Below are 18,523 nucleotides of genomic sequence, written 5' to 3'. Positions count from 1 at the left end.
AAACAGTCAGATCAAACTCGGGAATGTGGAGAGAAGTATAGAGAATAATAGATTTGGAATCAGGGGATGTGGGTTTGAGGTTCAGCTTCTACAATGTCATTTTAACTTTTCTAAGCTTCAATTTACTTATTTATAAAACGAAGACAACTGTCAACCCAACCCAACTCCAAGCTCACTTCATGGAGTTGTGGAAATCACTATGCAAATAAGTTAATAAATATTCTATTTTACTACAATGTCTTTTATAGAATAGGTACATTTCATTCAATAACAAACCCAGAGCACCTTCAGTGGAAGGAAAAAAAACACCCTTTAGGCTCCAACGAACATCTTGGCCAGTGCTGTAGTTCCTGGTCTCTACTCTAGAATCACTGCCACATGAACTGTTCCCACTGGGGATTTCCCCACTTATGGAGCGTCTCATCACTAGAATTTTGTTCTTGTTATCATTCCTCTCCTATCTTCAAATATATTGCAATAGTAGGTCTTGGGAAATATGTGATTTTGCCTTGAAGATGGACTGTTAATGATGCAGTCCTGTAAGGATCTCAGAAAAATTTTTATACCTTTTCAATATTGTGCACTAGACTTACTTAAAATTAAGGTCTATTTTGCATATTTAGTTCCAAGCCGTGTTTCAGGTAGGCCTGCAGTGGCAGTGTGGTAGAGAAAGAAAAATGGTAGAGGGGTTTGGGGAACTGATTTCTAACGTTGGTTCTGTTATTGAAATATACTCTTAGGCAGGACTTCCTTAGTTTTCAGTCTTGGGGCAGAGAAATAAATGGACCAGATGATTGTTAAGAGTCCTTCCAGCTCAAAATTGTATGATTCTAAGTCCTACACCAGAAAATAAGTTTAGAGGTTAGGTAATATAATACGATTATATAAAACATATAGGGCCAGCCCCAGTGGCCTAGTGGTTAAGTTTAGAGTGCTCCGCTTTGGTGGCTTGGGTTTGGTTCCTGGTCGTGGACCTATACTACTCATCTGTCAGTGGCCATGCTGTGGTGGTGGCTCACATACAAAAACAGGAAGATTGGCAGCTGATGTTGGCTCAGGGCGAATGTTCCTCAGCCAAAAAATAAAAAGTAAATAAAATATATAACAAAAATTCATAATTCTAGCTGGCGATCCTTTTATTCCTTCAGACTGAAAGTACTTAAAATTTTACATTAAGAAAATATAAATGATATAGAAACATAAAATCTAAACTAAATAGCAAAGATACAAGCATTAAAAAGCATTAACCAAAATTTTTTATGGTAAATACTACCTTTATTTAAAAAAGTTATACATGCTAGAAAAAAGCATAAATGATACATGTAAACAACTGTTTACCAAATACTTATTTTTTTTCCTCATAAAGGTGCAAATGATCTTTAAATGTAAACACAAAAGTTGCCAAACATTTTTGTAGTGGGGTGGCGGGGGGAAGGAGAAGGTTATTCCTTTTGGTTTAGTTAAAGTCTTAATTCAAAGATTTTCCTGAAAAATACATTGAAAAAAATTGGTCTATGAACACAATGACAAAAAAGCTTTAACCACTGAAATTTTTATCATTTTTTTCCTTAAAAATTTTAACTTTTCACCAGAAAGTGCAATTTGAGAGAAGTAGTAACAGTGACTTTAAAGAATGAGGATAATGATATATAGTTTGTATAAAAGAACCAAGATATTATTAATACAATGCCTCAGTTGGTTTTACGCTTATTAGCATGTACTATTACATGAACTGAAGAATTCCTTCCCTCCAGGCCATGATTACAGGTAAGCCTCAGCTTCAGCAGCCTGAGCATCAGGTGTCAATTGCACAACAGCATTCCCTGCTGGGGAGAGGACAGTTCTCCCTGCTGCTCCTTAGTAGCAATAAGGAAATAGGAAGGAAAATTGCCTCAGTCAGTAATGTTTTAGAGCCAAAACTCTTGCAGAGTTGCACATGATTCTATTGGGGGTTTCTCAAGACAGTATATGAGAATCGTACACTGTTTTTATAGAGGCACTGAGCAGAGCTCCAGATCTAGCAGAAACTCTATGAAAATATTATATAAAAAAGACTTTAAATGTAGTGGAAAACAAGTTCATATGAAAGGAAACAAGATGTGACCTTTCACTGATGAAAACTTTAGTGTCTGAGTCCTGGTTTTATTGATTTAATATTCCTTTTGAACTGTACTATTTAAAGTCTTTTAAATGAGATTTTTTTTTTCTTTTTTAGATTTTCAAGTCTTCCTGTGCTTAGTGCAAGAATGAAGGCTAACTAATATACTTTGCATACCTATCTTTGTCACTGGCAGTCCTTGTAAGTAGTGGAGTCTTGTGGATGGCGTGCCTAGAAATAACATCTAGATCATATATAGCCCTTCTCCCCTTATTAGTATTTTCAAACATAATATCTTAAAAATAAAGTTTTGCTGCTTGGAATTTTTGTCTTTTTTTTCTTTTCTCTCCTTTTTTTCTTTTTTGGTGGGAGGAAGGCTAAATCTGAAAAAACAAAACAAAACAAAAACGCCAACAAAAAATCCATGATAAATTAAAACCAAAAATAAATATTCTTCTGCACAGAATTGAAAATTATTGTGCAAAGGTGGCATCTTGCAGGTGAGTACTTTCATTGTATTTGTATTTCCATATGTTGAGGCACCAGCAAAGAATAAAATTTGTTCTAATGTTTTCTCGAGCTGTACAAAGCTCCAAAGTCAAAGCTCTTCAGAATACAGAGGAGCATGTACAGGACTGTCTTCTAGATGTTCACCATATGTGGGATTCACAATGTGTCATTTTAATAACTCCTACGCCACCCCCTAGCCGACGGTAATTCATCCCGCCATATAACCTGTGAAGAAAGAAACAAAATCAGATTTCTAACTGGAAAAAGCACTGTTTCTTTCATAACGAAGACGTTAAATAAAACACGTTTCTATGGTTCATATCACAACTAATATTTTTAGCTTCATACATCTCTTCCAAAGATTAGGAGTTGGAAGTGAGCACTGGCGAGAATAATTATTTCAGACATTGGCTGAAATATTCTCACTTACAGGATACTGTTTTAAGAATAAGAGAGTGTTATAACCACTTTTTGCATCATAACTTTATAACTTTACACCTAGACTAACTATCATATAGAATCTACATTTTTGTGTCTAATTTTGACCCTGGCTATAGTATTTTCTCACCCACATTTTCCCTTTGCTTAAACTTCATCAATTATTTATTTTTATCCTTTTGTCTTATATGTACTCTTATAAGCCTCCTCAAACCCTTTACGGAACAAAACTGGACATGAGTAAATAAAGTCAGCATCTAGTTTGTGATATGTGAACAAGATCATCTTCAAAATTGAGGATTTCCATGAAAAAGAATATTAGATCCTCTGTCAGCTATAAGGTAAAATCGGTTTTAAGTTTGGGATATATAACTACAAAAATTTAGACAATAATCTCTCAACAGATGATCCTTAAGAATTTCATTAATATTACTTGGTTATATATTACTAATTGTATTTAGTGACAATAACTGAGAAACAAATCCTTACATAGGATCATAGTGACTAAGTGGCAGAAGTAAATTTAGCTGTTTTCCCAAATGATGCTTTCTTAAAATTCCCACTAAAAATAGAAAGCTGTAAATGGAAGAAAATATTCTTCAAGTGGGAGGCTCCTATTCATTAAACCTGCCATTCTCTCTCCCTTACGTCTATCAAGTTTTGCTAAAATGTTACCTTTTCAGTGAGGCCTTCCGTGGCCACCTTCTCAAATGCATCTTCCTCCTTGGACCCCCTTCCCTTCCTTCGCTATTCGCCATACTACTCCCTGGGATGGCACTGTGTGTCTCCTTCACTATCATGTCAGCTCCAAGAAGCCAGGGCATTTTGCTTTGTTCATTTTTGTATCCTCAGGGTCTAGAACACTCAGTAAATCTTTACTTAATGAACAAAGTTGTGAAAATGTGATGTAGAAGTGATAAGTGCTGCAGTGTCATTAGTCTGACTTTAGCATTGTGACCAGTGAGCCATGAGAGATATGCAGAATCCAAAGAATGTCATTTAAATCTCTGTGAAAGTGTGGCTTCCCAAAGATGAAGACTATAAAAAGAACTCGGCAAATTCATTAGCTAAATCTTATAGACTGATGAAGAAATCTGGGTGAGTAGTTATAAGCTCAAAATTAGAAAATGTATACTTAGAATGCAGCAGGAATGGACTACGAGACTGCTCCTTTTGGAATAGTGACTATAAAACAAACCTCAGCTTATCTTTCATGGTCATGAGGAAATTCTTTCAGAATGTCTAAGAATAGGTATGAAGTACTTCAAACCTATAATATTAATATTTTATATTGTTTGATAATTAACTATATATTTGTCATTTTAAGTTCTTGTCATGTTTAAGAGAATTTGGCATATTAAAGCATCTATCAGATTAGTTTTGTGAATCAAGTATAAAATGTGTGATTGAGTAAAAATTTAGACTTATGATTTTAAGTTAAGTTTAAGAGAATTTTGCTAAATTTGTAAAAGTTTTTGAATATTTAAAATAAATGCAAGGGTCACCTGATTTATGTGAATTTATGAGAACTACTTAAGTACTTAGGAAGGATTTGTTAGACAACTAAGAATTTAAAAGCTAGGTAAAATTAAACTTATTAATATAGTTTAACATGGTTAAACTCTCTTAAATAAGATGTAGCCTCCTCCCTAAACGTAACTGTGAAAATTTACTACATTTTAAAGTAGAATAATAATATATTTAAGTAGATTTTAAAAGCTCAAGGAAAAAAATTGGTTTTAAAATGAGAAAAATATTAGTTTTAAAAAAGCAACTGCAATTTGTTTTTCCTGGGCATCAAGCTGCCCACAAGAACACCAAAAAAACTGCACTGACAGACTGACAGCCAAAGACCTAGACTCCAGTTCTAACTGTCACTCACCTGCTCAGGCAACTAATTTTATTTCTCAGTGCCTTAGTTTCCTCAGCTGAACATGATGGGGCTAGAAAGGAGATTTTTTTGTTTTGTTTTTGCCATCTCTAATTATAGGAGAGTTACTAAAGAGAAGAATTTTGTAAGATGTCAGCCACTTCAGAGCAATGGAGTCAAAAGAAGCTATCAAATATGGATAACTTGAAGCCCTCTTCAAAGTACTGCAAGAGGTCATTCAACGTACGACCATCCTGATTTTGACGGTCATGGGCTATCTCAAGCCCATGATTTTTTAAGTCAGCAGTGAGTTGATTTGCAACACAGCTTAAAGGTTACCTCCATGTGTTGGCATCAGGATCAAAAACTTCAATGGTCTTCAAGTATGTTGTGCCATCAAAACCTCCTACAGCCATGAGCTGTCCATTCACCACTGCCAGGCCAACCTACAGGACCAAAACACAGCGGCCACTGAAGAAACTAGACAATCACTGGGAAAATTCAGACTGGTTGCTAGATAAATCTCTTTAATAAAAGATAATTCTTTATGGCCTTACACTCTGGTTTACTTAAACACAGAGGAAAAAAGGAACAACAAAAATCTATTAAATTATGGGAACTATAAAATTATATATTCAATTAGAATATTTACACAGAGTTAAAAACTTGTATTTCTTGAATTTTAGGAAAAGCATTCACTGGGAGTGAGCAAGAACCTCCAAACTGCTCTCACTTTTGGGATTTGCCTGTTCTAATCCACTATCTAAATGGCCACTAATTCTCTGTTTAAAATATAGACCCAACCATGCTGTCACTTCCCTCTAAAACCTTTCTAAGCCTCCTTTTCACCTAAGGGTAAGTTTAAAGTCCTTATGTCATTCAGACCCTCAAGAGATCCATATTAGCCCATGTTTTAGCCTCACCTCCTAATGCTGCAGTAATACTGGATTAATTGCTAGTCCCAGAAAATATATTTCTCACAACTCCATACTTTTGCACATGTTGTTCCCTGGCCAGTGTTTCCTTCCCCTCTTCTAGAAAATCTTATTCATCTTTCATGGCCCAGCTTACACGCTACTTTCTCTGGTTAAGTCTCTTCACTGCCCCAAAAGTATTAAGCGTATTCTCTCATGTCCTTCTATAACACAAATGCTATTACTACAGGACTTGTTTTTTATAGTCAGCTGTAAACATTTCAATTTCCTTCACTAAATTGGGAGCTCCTTGAGAAGAGGAATCATGTCATACTTATTTTTGCTTTCCCAGCACACAGTGAGCACTTGATAAAGTATTGGCTAGATGAGTGAAAATACAAACAGAATGTAGCAGTGAAAACAACAGGAATGTAACTAAGAAGCTGTTATCAGGAATAAAGAGCCATAGATGGGGAATGCTTTGACTTGCCAGTGCCTACCAGTGGTGTTCCCTGATTTGTGCAAACTAGAATTCACTTCTTTTTATCCTCAGATTAGGGAGTCTTTAGCTACTGCTGGCTTCTCCCACCTATTGTCCTACACTGATGGACTTCTCACAGGATCAGAGGTTTATGGGTTACATTTCAGTCTGTGCCAAACATCCTAGGATGAATGAATTCTATATTCCACCCAGGAAGTCTCTTATAATCACAAATCATCCATGATCTAGAACATGACACAGGTTACCCTGATCTGGCCTATACCATAGATAGGATAGACTCAAATCAGTTTGTGGAGACTGGTGGTAGAGCCGGATGTGTTTCTGCCTAAACATTTGTATTGGTATGCCAACTACTTGGAATATTATCTAGAAACACTAGGTAAGAATATTCAGCTCTAATAGATATGGATGAATCCATATATCTAATAGATATGAATGAGTATGGGTGAAGTTAATTAAGATAGTAGACAAGACAGAGAGATGCCTTTCAGAGAAGCAACTGATACAAGATAAAACATTAAAAAAATTCTCTAATTAAATATATGATTGGATATAAAATATTTAACTACTTGAGAAAGCAATCAAAATTAATTAATTTTTTTTCAAGTACCAAAGTAGCAGGGGTTGTTCTGCCTAAATGGTGCACTTCCTGACTGTCCTGATGTATTAAATTTTTTTTTTTTTAAGATTTTATTTTTTCCTTTTTCTCTCCAAAGCTCGCCGGTACATAGTTGTATGTTCTTAGTTGTGGGTCCTTCTAGTTGTGGCATGTGGGACACCGCCTCAGCGTGGCTCGATGAGCAGTGCCATGTCCGCGCCCAGGATTCGAACCAACGAAACATTGGGCCTCCTGCAGCGGTGCGCACGAACTTAACCACTCGGCCACGGGGCCGGCCCCCTGATGTATTAAATTTTACAGATCAGAGCTCTCCTTCTGCGCTGCCCTTTCTTTGTGCTTGTTTTTCAAAGTTTTCAGTAGCTGGGTACTTACTCCACTACGGCGGGATGTCATAGCCACCACTGGAGACCACTGGTTAGTTCTGGGATTGTATCTCTCAGCACTGCTAAGCTCTGTAGTGTCATCTCTACCTCCTACGGCATAGATCATGTCCTGATACACTGCACAGCCTAGGTGTTTCCTCCGGGTCCCCATAGGGGCTATGGTGTGCCATCTGTTTTCCTGAGGATTGTAGCGTTCCACTGCAGGGAAAAGAAAAACCAGTAAGTGACCATTGAACTGCTTCCTCTCACCTTTTGTTTTCCTCATAGGCACTAAAACTTTGTGATAACACATATTTTCAATAAGCGATCTGTTTTTGCTTCTGAGCAGGACCTGTAAACGTTTGAACAATACCACTACATTCTCATCGGCGACTGGTTTCTTTTAGGTATAGTATGGTGGAAAGGACACGTGTTGGAGTCAAGGTACCTAGCTCCACTTCTGGCCATATGATTCATTAGCTAGGACTTGTGGCCTCACACTCCTTATCTTTAAATGAGGGGATTAGACTACATGATCTGTAAGCACTATTCTGTACTAAGAATTTATTGTCATAATCAGACAACTTCTGTACGCCTGTAGTCCCCTGCCTAAATTTCTGCTGCATACTAAACCACTGAAGAGAAGACAAGATATGTGACAATGAATCTGATGTGAGTGCCACACTGACAATATCCTCCGGCAAAAATATCCATTATCTCTAAATAGAAAGGACTAACACATAAACCAGCTTACAGCTATAAGCTTTTAATTATTCTTTTTTGTGTGTGTGTGAGGAAGATTTTCCCTGAGCTAACATTGGCTGCCAAACATTTTCATTTTTTTTTGGCTTGAGGAATATTAGCCCTGAGTGAACATCTGTGCCAATCTTCCTCTACTGTATATTTGGGGTGCCTCCACAGCATGGCTGATGAGTGGAGCAGGTCCACACCTGGGATCTGAACTTGTGAACCCAGGCCGCTGAAGTGGAGCGTGCAGAACTTCAACCATTTGGCCATGAGGCTCACCCCACATTTATTCTTTAGATTACAATATAGAGGGTTTTTGTTTTTTAAGAGAGATGGCTGGGGGGAGGGAAATAATCATATTAAAAAATAGTTCTTTTATCCATTGTAAATTCCCAGTAGCTTATAAAGCAGAGGGAGAAAGAAACATTTGGGGGAAATACCAGAAGATTATGGTTGCAGAAGGAGCTGAGGAAGAGCTAAGAGTTACACTCTCCTAGAGGGAAAATAGTTTTCCTAATAAATTATAGGATAACCTGGACTTTTTAGATTTTTTGTAGGGGGACTCTCCTAAGGAAAATGTGCTGCTTTGGGGGAACTAGACTGACTTTGGAAGGGACTAACCTGTATTGAGTGGAGATGTCCCGTCAGAGCCACCTACAGCATATAAGAACCCTCCTAACACCGCCACGGCCACGCCTAGTCTTCTGGTACTCATAGAAGCCACTCGAGTCCACTTGTTCTCCTTTGGATCGTACCTGCAGTGAGAGAAAGTAAAGACTACATGCATGTTTTTATTAAGGGAAGCCTTTTCCTAAGGTGTGAAATCATGATAAATATATGTTGAATACAGAGACTTGCTATGGTCAAATGCACAGTGAGAATCTAACATATTTCACTTAGTTATTCAGAAACAACCTTAGAATTTGTGCCTGTGTCAGTTATTAAGCTATTTTCTATACTCTGACTTAACAATGCTGGGGCTAGAACTCTGAAAACCACATTTCTCTTTTGCCAAGCTGGCTCTCTATTAGATTCTGCCCAAAGGAAGGACTAGACACTGGAAGTCTACAGAGGAAAAGGGACTGGTTCCTTTCTGTTTGCTTGCCAACCCTGTCCGTGTTGTCTCAGCAATGGTCCTTCACTCTGACTGTGCCAATTAATTTTAGTTTCTAGCCTTTTTCTGGCACTTCCACAACTAGCCTTGTCGTGCCTCTTGGATGTTTTAGTCACAGCTCTGTGAGGTACCCCCTCTGAGCTCCTGAGGTAAGAGTACAGTGTTCCTGTAATCTACTGCTGTGTGGGAAATCACCCCAAACTCAGTGACTTCAAACGACAATCATTTTATTAACTCTCATGTTTCCATGGGTCAGGAATTTTGGAAGGCTTTACAGGGAAGTCCTGCTCAGGCATCTCATGTGGTGGCTGTCCAATTATGGCTGGGGCTGGAAGAGCAGAGTGCTGAAGCAGTTGGGGGCTGGCTGATCAGCAATCCATGCAGCCTCCAGGTCTCTCCATGTGGTCTCTCCATGTAGGATAGTTTGGGCTTCCTCTCAACATGGCAACTTGAGACAGGCTTCAAAGGTGAGTGCCTCAAGAGAGCTAAGTGAAAGTCGTATTACCTTTTATAACCTAGCTTCCGAAGTCACATTGTGCTTCTTTTGCCATACTCGTAAGCCAGACCAGATTCAAGGAGAGAAAACATAGATCCCACCTCTCAATAAGGAGAGTGCCAAAATCAAACTGTATGAAGAACATGTGAGATGGCAGGTGTTGTAATTGTCTTTGGAAAATACAATCTTCCAAAACCAGCCAGGCAGCTAACCCTCCATGGAGATGTGTGTCACAGCTGTTCAGGACACCCCCTCTTCCAGTGCTGACGGTCTTAGTTCTGTCAGATCTCTCCTCCAACCGTCTAGGCGCTAATAACTCGAATCTCTTTCCTTTGTTTTCCCAGCTCTATGGTTCCTACAGTTACTTCAGTGTCCTCCTTACATTCTTTTTTAGCCCTTCAATATCTGCTGGCCAATTTTTTAATATTAAATTCTCTCTACTAAAATAACTGGTATTGTTTCTGTTTTCTTTACTGGGCCCTAATTGACAAATTATTAGCATTCAGAAATAAATATGACAAAAATCACTTGGAATAGTGTGAGGAATTTTATTTTATTACATAGGTGGAAAATTCTGTTGTATATTAAATACTGTATAACAAACTATATTAATACTATAGGAAATAGAAAATAAATGATACTAAAAATAGCCCTTTTTCTTAAGAAGCAAGTGAGGGAGACAGGCACATTCTTAATCAAAAACCTCCAAACGGATTCTGAGAATATAGTAACTCATGCAGATGAAAGAAGCAGATACACAGATGCTGGAGAACGGAGGCCCTGGAGAAAGGTTATGGCTGGTCAGTGAAGGTTTCCTGAGGTTTAATACATTTTGAATAAAGTTTATCTTACATCACTTTTTGAAAATTCTCAACCAAAAATTCTATCTCCAAATATTGCTTCTGCTCTTCTCTCCCTCTCCTTTCCTTCCAGGACTCCAATTACATCTATGTTAGACTGTTTGTGTTCCATGAGTCTCTTACGGTCTGTTCTTTCCATTCTGTTTTTCTGTTCTTCTGTTTGGATATTTTCTATTAATCTGTCTTTGAGTTCACCTACTCTGTCTTCTGCTGTGTCCAGTCTACTTCTACTGTGTCTAGTTAATCTCATTCAACGAGTTCTTAATTTTAGATATCATATTTTTCAGTTGTAGAATGTACATCTTATTTTTAGATTCCAATTCTATTATTAAAATTCTTTTTACCCATTTATCTTTTCATCTATTTTATTTAATGTATTTATTGTATTTATTTTAAAGTCTTCTCTTAACTTTAAATGTGGATCATCTGTGAGTCTGCTTCTATTGTCTAATTTTTCTCTCAATTATTGGCCACATTTTTCTGTTTCTTCAGATGTCTCATAATTTTTTAACTGTATGCTGGATATCATTATAAAAGAATGGAGTCCTAGAAAGCGAAGTTGATATTATCCTCTTCTTGCCCCTCCACAACAGATTCACTCCTTCCTATATTAGGCAGATAGAGTGAAATGTTGATCGCTTCACTTCCGTCAGGAATTGAGCCTTAGTTAGACTCAGTCCACCTCTGTTTTCGAATGTCTCAAGGATGAGATCTGTCCTGTACTTTGTGCAGGCCCCCTCCCTATACTAAGACTGTACCTTCTAAGCACTGCTAACATTGCATGAGATTTCACTTATCCTGGTCCCTAGCTGCCTGTGCAACCCTACACTCAGCAAACGCGCCATGGGGAAAACCAGCGGTGTTTGGAACTGTTCTAGATTCCAGTCTGTCAAAGCTCCACTGATTTCTCTCTCCTCCAAGAGAATCCCTCTGCCTAGGCCAAGTCCAATACGGGCCAAGTCCACCCACGTTCAGACTTGGCAAATGTTCCCAAGGAAGAAACTAGCTGATGATCTTAGCTCACATAAGACGGACTCTTTCTTTAATGGAATTTTAGTTCATGTAGCCCTTGTTACTTTTACATGTCTCTGACGTTTTAAAAAATAAAATATTTATACTTTGTTGTTTTTTCCTAGTTGTTGCAGTGGGAGTGATGGCTGTTACTACTTACCACGTTCCACTTGGAAGCAGAAGTCTTTGCATACTTTTTAAAACCTTTTTATTGTAAAATAAAACATTGATAGAGAAAGCCACACAAAACAAATGTATAGTTTAAAAATGAATTCTTATAAGGAAAGCCCACTTGTAATCACCACCCAGGCCAAAAAAATAACTTTGCCTGCCATACTGGAAGCCCTTCCATGTGTTCCTTTCTAATCTTAATGCCTTCCTCCCCTCAAGGTAACCATTCTCCTGACTTTTACAGTAATTGCTTGTGTTTCTTTAAAGTTTTACCACCCAAGTGTGCATCCTGAGACACTTACTCTTACTCACTAAGTTTTTTGGTATTTTTTTAAAGTCTCTTTTTATCTGCAGGTTTTTCCTCCATTCCTCCCTCCCCCAACCCTTACAATTCATCTGTTTTAGAACCCGGGGCATTTGACATGCAATTTCCCCTACAACATGGATTTGATCAATTGTACACTCGTAGTGCAGTTCAACATGCTGATCTGTCCTCTGCATGTTCTGCAAACTGGCAGCTGGATCCAGAGTTTGATCAGATCACATTTTGTCCCTTTGACAAGACTGTAGAAGGTGGTGTGTTAGCAGCTGTTAATTATTAATACCTAGGTCTATTAATTTACTGAGTGTTGCAAAATGGTGAGATTTTACCATTTATTTTCTTTTATTGGGAAACTTTTACAAGGAAACAATTCTCTTACCTACTATTTTGTTACCCAATTCATATATGATACAGTTCATATAAGAAAGGCTGGACAGGGGCTGGCCCAGAGGTGTAGTGGTTAAGTGTGCCTACTCCACTTCAACAGCCTGGGGTTTGTGAGTTCAGACCCTGGCATGGACCTATATACTGTTCATCAAGCCATGCTGTGGCAGAATCCCACATACAAAATGGAGGAAGACTGGCATAGACATTTACTCAGGGACAAGCTTCCTCAAGCAAAAAGAGGAAGATTGGCAATGAATGTTAGCTCAGGGCCAATCTTCCTCACCAAACAACAACAACAAAAAAGAAAGGCTGAATATATGCTTGCTTCTTTCACTTTATTTACTAGTTTTTCAAGATAATAGATTCATTTCCTATGACCTCCCAAAAATAACCAATGAGGTTTTAAAAAAAAATATCAATAGGCAATCATAGATTTAAATATATTTATTGGGTTTTAATCAATTATAATTATTATTTCTTTTAAAGTTAAAATGGTCTCATCTTTGGTCAGTGAGAACATTTTCAAGTTGGCTCTTGAGTCTTTTTGACATCTAGTAGTCTCTGATAACTTGCTTGCTATCTAGTATGACAAGATGGTCCAGGCTCATCTGTATATTTCCTGTCCTAAATCTGGAATCAGACACTTCTCCAAGAAGCCCTGGTTTTTCGTGGGAAATGGAATTTCAAGACACAATCTGGGAGTAGAGATGTTCACTGCTCCTTGGTTGGTCATTATTTGAAGGCATCTTCAGTTGACAGAACTAGAATATATATATATTTTTTTTCTTTTTTTTTTGTGAGAAAGATTAGCCCTGAGCTAATATCCACCACCAATCCTCTTCTTTTTGCTGAGGAAGACTGGCCTTGAGTTAACATCCATGTCCGTCTTCCTCTGTTTTATATGTGGGACACCTGTTACAGCATGGCCTGATAAGCAGTGCATAGGTCTGTGCCTGGGATCTGAACAGGTGAACCCTGGGCTGCTGAAGAGGAGTGTGCAAACTTAACCACTACACCACTGGGCTGGCCCCTGTATATTTTTTTAAAGAGGAATTTAATTCAAATTCAAATTCAGGACTACAAGGTGCTTTACATAACCTCTTCTATTTTATATCTATTATTCCATATTAAGAACCCTCGTTTTCAAGGACACAGGAGAGGACAGGATTAGAATAACCCATACTCATTTCCTTTATTCCATATTATATGCATAACAGTCTTAAAATAGCAATATTATCACATCAATATCTCTGAGAACAATTAAAATTTCTTTTTGCATATCTCTTCCCATTCTCCACCCACTTTTAAAAATAGTGGTACTACATTTACATTGACTGAACATACAGCCAGCGCATGCTACCCTCTCTCTTTTAACCCTTAGTTAGTCATCGTTCTCTGATTAGCTGTATGTTTAACGTTCACTATCAGTCCTCTGTCAATATCTCCCTAGTAATTTTGTCTGAAGCCTGTTCTCTAGGAGATTCCTCTGAAAGGACTCATGAGAACAATGTTCCATGATTTCTTACATGTTAACACTTTGTGCTGTTTATACTTCAAAGTCAGTTTCTCTAGGTATAAAATCTTTGGTTTACATTTTCTTTGATATCTTAAATATGTTACTCCATTTTCTTCTGGCCTAACGTACTGCTTTAAAAAGTCTGATGATAATCTAAATTTCTTTCCTTTATAAGAAACATGTACTTTTTTGTTGATGACTAAAGGGTTTTTTCCTTTTTCATTCAATTTTATTAGAATATGTCTTGGTGTTGATCGTTCTGGGTCAGTATTCAGAGGATATACTGTATTCTTTCAGTAAACAAATTCAATTTTTTAAATTACAACAGGTATATAATTTTGAATTATAGTTCTTACCATTTGTTCTGTTCCCTTGCTTTAGTTTTCTTCTTCATGGACTCCTATTATCTGTATTTTAGATTTTTACCTGTCTTCAATATTTGTTGCTATCTCTCAAATCCTTTTTATCTCTTTATTTCTTTTTGAATTTAAAACATTTCCTCTTTTTCATCTTTTATTTGTCTTTTGGTATTATATGTTTTGCTTATTTGTTCTTTGTTCTAGTTTAAACTTCATTCTGAAATGATTTTTCCTTTCATTTCTAATTTTTTTTGAGTTTCACCATCTCATTTGAGTTTTTCTAATTCTGACAGGTGTTTTCATATCTTGCATTATTTTCCCTACATCTTTTAGCACATTTTGAAATAGTTAATTAGTTTCGATCTGTTCTGTAGGTGTGTCTTTCTGATGTGCTTTTATTGTCTGTAGAGATTTTATTCTGCTGCTTATTCTCTCTTCACATATTAACTTTGTATGGGATCTAACCTCAATACTTTCTGTTGCTCATTTTTACATGAAATGAGTTTTCCTGAACTTTTAGAAGGAGGAATGGTTTGTGATAATTTTTATAATTACACGGAAAGCCCTCTTGCTTTTTTTTATGTATCATTAAAAAAATGTAGTAATTGTTTGACTCCTGAGATTAACTGGCTTTATTCACTGCTCTTACTTTTATGTTGGCCTTCTCTTTTCATTGTATTTATTGTCCTTGTCCTGCTCAAGTTTGATTCTGCTCCCAGAAGTGTGGGCCCTGTCCTGGAAGGTCATCCTGGCTGGTCAGTTTTGAGGGTTCTGAGGGACTAGATGGCTCTAGGCCCACTGATTTCCAACCAGGCAATGTTGCCTCCCCCCCACCCCCAAGCAAGAGGACATTTGGCAATGTCTGGAGACATTTTTTGTTGTTACAACCAGGTGGGTGCTACTGGCACTTAGTAAGTAGAGGCCAAGGATGCTGTAAAATATCCTAAAATGCCCACAACAAAGAATTACCTGGCCCAGAATGTCAGCAGCGCTGATGTTGAGAAATCCTCTTCTAAGTCTTTCAGATCTTATTGCAGGTCCCTTGCACTTACTCTATATTGGGAGTGGGCAAAACTGTTCTTAGTTTCAGCTGTTGTTCATAAATATTCCCCTCACGCTTTCAAGTAATATGTATTGGCTATCTGAGGTTCTTCTGTTCTTATATCTGTCAGAGTTCTGATTGCTTTTCTCTGTTTTTTCCTGTATAGACACTGAAATCATGCCGGTCTTGTGGCTATTGGTAGTTTGTCTTTGCCCACTTGTGTTTTAGGGTTTATGGGGATACTCTTTCCCCTAGTTTATTTTAAATTTTGTCCATATGGTTTTAATTGTGGTAAAATTTACCATTGTAACCTTTGTTTGTTTTTGCCTTTTTGCTGAGGAAGATTGGCCCTGACCTAACATCTGTTGCTGATCTTCCACTTTTTCATTTTTCTCCCCAAAGCCCCAGTACATAGTTGTATATCCCATCTTATATGTATACATATACATATGTATATCCATAGTTGTAAGTCATTTGAATTCTTCTATGTGTGATGCCAACCAAAGCATGGCTTGATGAGCAGTGTGTAGGTCTGTGCCCAGGATCTGAACCTGTGAACCCTGGGCTGCTGAAGCAGAGCGTGTGAACCCAACCATTCAGCCATGAGGCTGGCCCCCCACTGTAACCATTTTTAAGTGTACAGTTCAGTAGTGTTAAGTACATTTACATTTTCATGCAACCAAGCTCCATAACTTGTCCACAGGTTTTTAGCTTTGCTATCTATTGAGCTGCTTTTATGTGGGAATTTGGAGAGATTAAAAAATTATGCTGTTGCTACTGTTATCTTCCCAGAACCTTCTGCATAGAGTTTTGAAGTGGAGAAATAAGTTTCATGATGGACATATAAAAGGGAACTGGTATAGCTTTCAAGAGTGACCTGGAATTTTATCTCTATTTAAGACACAGTTAAGCTCTTCAGTTTAAATATGGTAACCCAATTCATAAATGCTATTTCAAAAATTCTGAGGAGTCATGAAGCATTTCTTTTTAAGAAGTGAGGATGAAATATGGCATGTTCTTGCCAGTAATCACAGTACATGAAACTTCAAAATGTAATCTCTAGGATAGAATGACAAAAAACTGACAGGGCAAGAAATTAAGAACAAAAACTGTTTCACCAAAATGAACTGATTTGTAAAAGTATAAAGTAAACTTTGGCAGCCCACCCAGATTTCCCTAAGTATACTTTAAGAATTAATGTGAGGATGTGACATCAGCATCATGGCAGAGTGAGCTCTTCCCTCAGACTCTCCCCACTAAATACAATGAAAAGGATATTCATAAACCAATAGAGGACATTCATACAACATAAAAGACGTCTGAGAGACCCACACAACCAACCATTTGAAGGTGGAGATGCTGGATCCCCTGAAGGAAGTGGAAGGAGGTAAAGGGATTTCCCTTTCCTCCCCGAATGGCAGTGACCCAGGGTGCAGGACCGTGTGCAGTTCTCAGAGGAGAAGAGGGGCAGTGCTCTGCTGGAACACCTTCACTCTCCATGTTCCCTCACAGCCCAGGGGAAAGCCCCACAGAGAGGTGACTAAGCTATTGTGGAGGTGTCTTCATCAAGCCAGCACACCAGGAGAGCAGATAGCAGGGCAGATGGAGAAGGTCTCTGGGATTGTGCAGGCAAAAGAAAGCACCCCTCCTCCTGCCCAGTACTCCAGCTCAGCTGGTCAGCCAGAGTACCTGTGCATATGTAAGAAAGGCAGCAGTTGTAAGCAAGCAAGCCCAGGATTGTGGCAGGCTCAGAAGACACAGCTCTTGACCCCACCCAGTGGCAGCATGTAGAAGCTGTGACTAGATACTATCACTATGTGGAGCAAAAATGCATGCCACCAAACAGTATGAAGAAATATTTTAGTACTCCAGACCAGAAGGAAAATGACAAGCACCCAGAAATCAATCCCGAAGGCACAGAAAATTATAATCTAAAAGACAGAGAATTCAAAATAGCTATCATAAAAAAAAAAAATCAATGAGTTACAAGAAAATACAGATTGACAGTTCAATGAAATCAGGAACAAAATTAATGAACAGAGGGAATTTTTCACAAAAGAGATTGAAACTATAAAGAAAAGCCAATCAGAAATGTTGGAGATGAAAAACATAATGGATGAGATAAAGAAAAATCTGGACTCCCTAAATAACAGAGCTAATATTATAGAGGGGAAAATTAGTAGTCTGGAGGATAGAAATATAGAAACGCATCAGATGGAGGAGGAGAGAGAACTAAGACTAAAAAGAAATGAAGAAATCCTCTGAGAAGTGTCTGACTCACTTAGGAAAGGCAACATAAGGATTATGGGTATTCCAGAGGGAGAAGAGAAGGAGAATGGAGCAGAAAGCATGTTCAAAGAAATAACAGCTGAGAACTTTCAAAACCTGGGAAAGGAGCTGAAAATACAAGTGAAATAAGCTCACAGAACTCCTAACTATATTAATGTAAAATGACCTTCTTCCAGGTATATAGAATTAAAGCTGGCAAAAGTCAATGACAAAGAAAAAATATTAAGGGTGGCAAAGCAGAAGAAAATAACTTACAAAGGAACCCCTATCAGGCTTTCAGCAGATTTCTCAGCAGAAACCTTACAGGCTAGGAGAGAGTGGAATGACATATGCAAATTTCTGAAAGACAAAAACTTTCAGCCAAGAATACTCTATCGAGTGAAAATATCCTTCGGATATGATAGAGAAATAAAAACTTTGTGAGATAAACAAAAGCTAAAGGAGTTCATTGGCACAAGACCATTTCTACAAGAAATGCTCAAGAAGGCCCTCATACCTGAAAAAGAAAGAAAAGGGTTACAAAGCCTTGAGCAAGGAGATAAATAGGTACACAAAATCAGAAAATTGCAGCTGTCTGTCAGAACAGGTTAGCAAACACTTAGTTATAAGATTAAAGATAAAGGAAAGAAAAATATCAAAAATAAATACAATCTCATCATTTTAACCACAAATTCACAGGACAAGTTGGAATAAGTTGTGACAATAATTACTTAGAAGGGGAAGAGGAAAAGGATGTAATTGGCTTAGTCTAAGTAAATAAGAGGCTGTCAGCAAATGGACTATCTCATCTATGAAATTTTTTATACAAACCTCATGGGAACCACTAAACAAACAATCAGAACAGAGACACAAATGATAAATAAAAAGAAAATTGAGAAAACCATCAAAGAGAACTA

At 37.6% G+C, this 18,523-nt stretch overlaps 1 protein-coding gene across 2 annotated transcripts in view; it reads right to left on the bottom strand.

Moving 5' to 3' along the window:
* Window positions 1–1,251: 1,251 nt before the first annotated feature.
* The window catches only part of KLHL20 (kelch like family member 20), a 56,009-nt gene continuing 38,737 nt past the window's right edge, over window positions 1,252–18,523 (bottom strand). For both annotated transcript variants that reach the window (XM_046683564.1, XM_046683565.1), the window contains 4 exons: window positions 8,682–8,815; window positions 7,324–7,532; window positions 5,256–5,362; window positions 1,252–2,833 (listed from right to left, as the gene is read on the bottom strand). In XM_046683564.1, coding sequence (XP_046539520.1) covers window positions 2,749–2,833; window positions 5,256–5,362; window positions 7,324–7,532; window positions 8,682–8,815 — 535 coding nt within the window. In that variant the 3' untranslated portion in view covers window positions 1,252–2,748. The remainder of the gene's footprint in view (window positions 2,834–5,255; window positions 5,363–7,323; window positions 7,533–8,681; window positions 8,816–18,523) is intronic.

The sequence above is a fragment of the Equus quagga genome, chromosome 13 (genome assembly GCF_021613505.1).
Source record: "Equus quagga isolate Etosha38 chromosome 13, UCLA_HA_Equagga_1.0, whole genome shotgun sequence".
NCBI lineage: Eukaryota > Metazoa > Chordata > Mammalia > Perissodactyla > Equidae > Equus > Equus quagga.
Note: the sequence above shows the minus strand (reverse complement) of the source record. Positions and strands in the feature narration are given on the sequence as shown.